This window comes from Helianthus annuus, chromosome 5 (assembly GCF_002127325.2).
Source record: "Helianthus annuus cultivar XRQ/B chromosome 5, HanXRQr2.0-SUNRISE, whole genome shotgun sequence".
Classification (NCBI taxonomy): Eukaryota; Viridiplantae; Streptophyta; class Magnoliopsida; order Asterales; family Asteraceae; genus Helianthus; species Helianthus annuus.
In genome coordinates this window covers 111,737,806-111,743,653 of record NC_035437.2, presented here as the reverse complement: position 1 = coordinate 111,743,653, position 5,848 = coordinate 111,737,806, and the positions used below count along the sequence as shown (strand labels likewise).

The 5,848-nt window shown below is 31.6% G+C and overlaps 1 protein-coding gene and 1 long non-coding RNA gene across 2 annotated transcripts; both read left to right on the top strand.

The window, feature by feature from the left end:
* The first annotated feature begins 1,104 nt into the window (after nt 1–1,104).
* On the top strand, nt 1,105–1,929 carry LOC118492240. Its single transcript, XR_004892755.1, has 3 exons — nt 1,105–1,222; nt 1,342–1,478; nt 1,741–1,929. It is a non-coding gene; the product is annotated as an uncharacterized LOC118492240 (long non-coding RNA).
* A 1,645-nt stretch (nt 1,930–3,574) lies between these two features.
* LOC110939019 (pyruvate dehydrogenase E1 component subunit beta-1, mitochondrial-like) lies at nt 3,575–4,423 on the top strand. Its single transcript, XM_022180930.2, has 4 exons — nt 3,575–3,669; nt 3,921–3,959; nt 4,050–4,174; nt 4,293–4,423. The coding sequence occupies exons 1-4, from the start codon at nt 3,649–3,651 to the stop codon at nt 4,405–4,407; spliced, it is 300 nt and encodes a 99-aa protein (XP_022036622.1). The 5' UTR covers nt 3,575–3,648; the 3' UTR covers nt 4,408–4,423.
* Nucleotides 4,424–5,848: the final 1,425 nt, after the last annotated feature.

The following is a 5,848-nucleotide window of genomic DNA, read 5'->3' as shown; positions in this document are numbered from 1 at the left end:
GAAATTCAAAATAAAGAAAGAGGGTTCATTAAATGTTTTCCATTTCAAATTTCAAACCCTGGCTTCTCTCTCTATTTGCTCTCTCTTTCTTCTTTGTGAGACCAATCCAAGGTTTTCAAAATCTGCTCTCTCTCCTCCTCCGCCTTCGTCTTTCTTTTCTTCTTCAAAATAACAATACGATCATCCAAAACCCTAGATCTTCATTCTTCATGGAGCCTCCCTCACATTCATCGCTCTACTGGATTCATCATCTTCTCCAAACAATTCAACAAACAGGTACACTCCTCGACAAACCCTAGATATCAACACGTTTGTTCTTCTTCTACGTTGAAGTTATTGAAGTTATTATTGTTTATCAACAAACAGGTATGATGTTTGTGTTCTATGTTTATGTGTTCATCATTTATCGAAGTTATTGAAGTTATTATTGTTTTTTGTTTTTGTTTTTTTATGTTGAAACACTAGATCTGACATAACAATTGAACGACGATTATTCATTCGACATAGCAGGTCAGTATTTAAATCAGTTTGCTATTCTCGAGCGGCGGCGAGTGATAAACGAGCGGCGGATGAGGATTGGTTCTGATATGGTAAATTCTAATTTTAATATTTTATTTATGGACTTATTGGATTGAAAGTTTATTTATAGTGATGAGTTTTAACTTTTAAGGCTGAATTGATTGACAATTCTATTTGTTTTTAGTCCATTTGATACATAGGAGTGTAATTTTATTTTATCTTGGTTTATTCAAATAGGCGCGAATTCAAACCAAATTTTAATAAATCTTATTTGAATCAGTTTTATCGAATCTGAATTTACTTTTAAAATTTTCAAACTCCCTTGATGCCTGCCTAATAATGTTGAATCAAAAAGTGAATCAAAGGACAAGGAAAAGAAACACAAAAAACATAAGGGCAAAGACAGGGAAAAAGATAAAGAACATAAGAAACACAAGCATTGACATAAAGACAAAAGTAAAGATAAGGATAAGGAAAAAAAGAAGGATAAAAGCAGTCATCATGAGAAGGTTAGCTACTAATCTCTTATTACTGATTTTGTACTTTTTTCATATTTTCTTCAAGAGGGATAAAGATATAATTTGGGTCCCAGTAAAAATAAATGGTCACCATTATTAACTATGCTATTTTGAAATGGGTTTAGAAAAGGGAGCATGAGGGAGATGAAGATCTCAATGACATTCACAGGCACAAGAAAAGTAAGGTAACTCGGACACACTTTAATGTTTTAAATATAGATCATACTTGTGTCGTTATATTTTTTTGTGTGGGATTGTTTTTTGTTCCTTATTTGCCCTTTGAGTTATGTAGTTAATTTTGCAGCACAAGAGCTCAAAAATGGATGAAATGGGTGCAATAAAGGTAGCAGCTTGAAAGTGGCATGTGATCTATATTATTGTCTGTCGTCGATGTCGCATATGAAAATTCAAGAGGTCCTTACTTAGTGTAGTCATGTCGAGGTACTTTAAAATCTTTTTTTCCTTTCATGTTGAATATGCATTTACTGTACAATTTTCATTATAAAACAAAAAAATTAGGAAGTTCCTTTGTTAAAATCTCAATGCTCATTTGCTTTTGTTTTCATTTTTTTTATTTTTCTTTTATGTGAATTTTTGTGCTATAAGCTAGAATTGGTTGACGAATTTCAGAAGTTGTTAAAGCTGTCGAATTGAACCTTGAACTGCGTTCGAAGTCGTATTATAAATGTTTTGTTTTGTGTAGAACCGTCTGATCTGTTTGTAGCTGCTTTGAAGCATCCAAGAACTCCGACAAATCCTTCTTTGGATTACCTGTCTGCAGATTCAGATCATATGAGCAAAAGAACGAGAATCATGGGGATAACCGAAGAGGTTACATATCTTTATAAAACAATGTTAAAAACAGTATGTGTGACATTTTTGCAGTAATACATGGCTCTTAATGATGATGGTGCTACATGGTTACATATCTTTTTTTCCTTTCATGGTTAATATTTATTGATTGATAAATATTGCATTTTTTTGCAATAATACATGGCTCTTAATGATGATGGGTGCAGTCGCAACTACTGCTGATTTCATCAGGTATCTTACTTAAATAAATAAGTTAAATAACAAATGTGTGACATTCTTAGTCGCTGCTACAAGTAGTGGATGTTGATAAGTTTGTTTTCCTGACCTTACTGATGATAATAATATGATGTTCGATTGAAATGTGGCTTATAATAATAGTTAATGCATTTGTTAAATTGCTATTTAAGTTTAGTAACGATAGATATATAGATTAGAATCAATATTATCAACGTTCACAATAATTAAGGTGTTTGATGAGTTGTGTTCGCGGATTTGTTGTCGAACCTCACACGAATCCGAAAATCGTGATAGGCACATGAACCTGAGAACCCGACCACGACCTATTTAGCATGAAGTTTAATATAAAGGAACTTTTTGTTGAGGTCCTTTTTTTGGTTTTTTCTATTGTTTACAATTTAATTTTATTAGATTATTGTAGAGAGACATGCTTGGACTGGTTCCAATTGAGTTTGAAAGCTCTTACCGTTTTCCGTGATCAAGTAAGTGCATGCTCTTAACTTTTATAAAGGTTCTATTTTTTGAACGGTTAACACGTTTACGGATCAAATTAAATTATATATTTTTTTAATTTCATATATGTGTTTAGTTTCTGATGTATAGCTTCTACTCTTTTGGACTATCCGAAAAACACCAAATGTCTAGAATGGACTGGCAACAGGTTCGTTTATATCCATTTGTAAATCATGTTCTAAATGTACGAAACTTTATTTTGTATTTTTATAATCTTTCTAAACGTTGTACTGTAATGTTTGTAGGGTGACATGTTGTGACTGGTTTCAATTGAGTTTGAAAGGTCTTACCGTTTTCGTGATCAAGTAAGTGCACACCAATTTCCACAGGTTATTTTAAACAGTAAAATATATTAAATTTTGTAACATTATCATTGATTTTTGGATATGTAATTACGATATCTTTTTTTTGTCATATTTTCTAGGATGCTGGTCCTATGGCTCACTCCGTTAGGCTACACTCTTACATCAAGGTTTAACCTCATTCCCGTTGTCCTTTATTAGGTTCATGCTTGGTAGGCGTTTTTTTGCAATAATTTCATACTTCATGATTATTATTACGTTTTGTTGATTTAGTATACTTAATGATTAATTTATATACTCCATCTTCGATCCAGAAGATTCAAGCTTCAATTATCAGGTAAGAAATCTTTTTTTATTATTGGTATTAATCCTGGTATTCTCGATCCTCATTCATTCCTGGAACATTGAATTTAGGGATAATTGTTTATATTTAGATTTATTGTATGAAGTGAAGATTTGATTAACTAAGCTGTTAAGTTATTGATTTGTTTTATAATTGTGATTTCTGGTTGTGTATTTAGGTTTTAAATTATTTGTTTACTGTGATTTTTAGGTATGGTTTAGCATCAGCATTAATGCTTTGGATAGGATTGATGTGTATAACATGAAGTGAAGCATCTATTGTACAAAACAGATTTAATTTTCCTCAAAGTTTATTGTTAATTTTATTGGATTTGGCTCACCATATTTACTAGACACAGATTGAAAGAGAAGGGAAAGACGTCACAATTATAGCTTTCTCGAACATGGTTGGCTATGCTCTTAAGGTTTGTCGGAACAATTACTCTAGCCCATGATATATATATATATATTTATGTATATATTCCAAAGCATAACTATCATACACACAATTAGGAAAAAGAAAAACTTTTAACATGTAAATAGAAAATGGAAAAGTTTCCTGGATTGAGCATATATCATGGAATAAATGTACCATGTAAGTTTGTTTTTAGATAAACTTTATATCAAGCGTTATTATTCTTTGCGAATCTGATGCAAATGTCTTCTGCAATTATAGGCTGCTGAAATACTTGAAAAGGACGGAATAAATGCAGAGGTAAGGTTTGTATGTGTCCAAAAGCTTATTATTTCATATTTAATAGAAATATTTAATGCTTATTTAAGTGAAAGTTGCACAATTTTACAGGTTATAAACCTGCGTTCTATTCGACCACTAGATAGAGCTACAATCAATGCTTCAGTTAGAGAAACTAACCGTCTTTTCACTGTTGAGGAGGGGTTCCCTCAACATGGCATTGGTGCTAAGATCTGGTATCACCTACTTTCCAATTTAACTTCTTTAAATAGTTAGTTAGTGTGCTAAGTATGATTACAACATTAAGTTATTTTATGAGTACTAACATGAGTATTGTTTGTTTGTTGGTTGCAGTGCATCTGTTGTTGAAGATAGCTTTGGTTATCTCGATGCACCAGTCGAGAGGATTGCAGGGGTCGATGTTCCCACACCTTACGCTGCCAGATTTGTTTTTTCAATGTCGTTTTGAAACTTATTGGATAGTAATTTCACTTTTAGATAGGTTGGGTATTGAGACCAAGAAATTCAACGCCACTTGCAGTTATGGTTTTAAGGTCAATTATTAGCTTCAAACAGAGATAGAGGACCTTTGTTTTTGAATGTATTATAGCTTCAATTATGACTTATGCCTGATGTTGTTATCAATTTATAAGTATAATGCGAGTGTGAATTCACTAAATAATTTCACATCATATTTTACATATAGATGTAGACAAAAACTTTTATCATTATACTTATAATACTAACACATACTGTTTTTAACATTGTTTTATAAAGATATGTAACTAAACACAAACAGTTTAAATGATGTATTATAATCTATTTTTTAATATTTGATTTCGATGGTTATTAAACCTACCCGTGTGTTCACACGGGTCCCTACAACTAGTAAACCCTTAAAAGGGCACCCTCTGATTCCCACTCTAACTAGGTCAATTGTCGGGTCAAACTTGATTATAAAAAGTCAACAGAAAGCTAATTTTCAAATAAACACATAATTAGCAATGTAGAAGCCATGCAACCTATTTTATTACTCATATAACTTGGTAATTAATGTAAGAACATGTCTAAACATGTTCAACCTGACAATTTTCAGTTTAAGCTCGGTTCGGAACCGAAAGTCGCAAGAGTAGACTTTTGCTTTGACTTTCAGTTCTGACCCAATGTAGCATATTTTAGAAATGCCTTAGAGCTCTATTAGGACCAGGTTATAGGTTAGTGTAACCCTCTGAGGTTATACAACTTGGTTCCTTAGTTATCCGATTCGTATGCATGTTTCCGTTATATGCCTAAATGTTGACTATTATGCCCTTTTGACCATAAAACGAGATTTTTGAAAATGTGAAAGAATAGAAACCTTTATTACTGATTTATAAACTTGCCCTAAAAATTTGACATCAGTTTGAGGTCTAGATTAGGAGTTATGCTCAATAGCGTAAATGAAAAGCTTTTTATTTATTTAAACGACATTATTAGCATATAGCCTATCTAAACCCAAATTTTGACACCAATATTTTTACCCACTGATATAATATCATATTTTGGGATTTTTGAAGATTTTTATTTATTTTTAGGCTGAGCATAACATAAGGTTCTAGCTTTGATTCGGTAATTGTCGGTTATACCATTTTCTTGAATAAAATGAGTTTTACATAACATTTTGATACCAAACCTTTTGCTACTGATTTTATATGATAAATAAAATATTTTAAGACTTCTGGAATGATAAAAATATCAGCTTTTCTTATAAAACCCGGAAATCGCTTAAAACCGCCTTTTTACGCGTTTTAAACGCATAATATGAGCTAAAACTATTTTAAATATATAAGACTTAACACCTACTGATATTTTTGGTAAATTTTTATATTATAACAGTAAGCAAAAGTTTTAAACTCAGATTTCCAGATTTG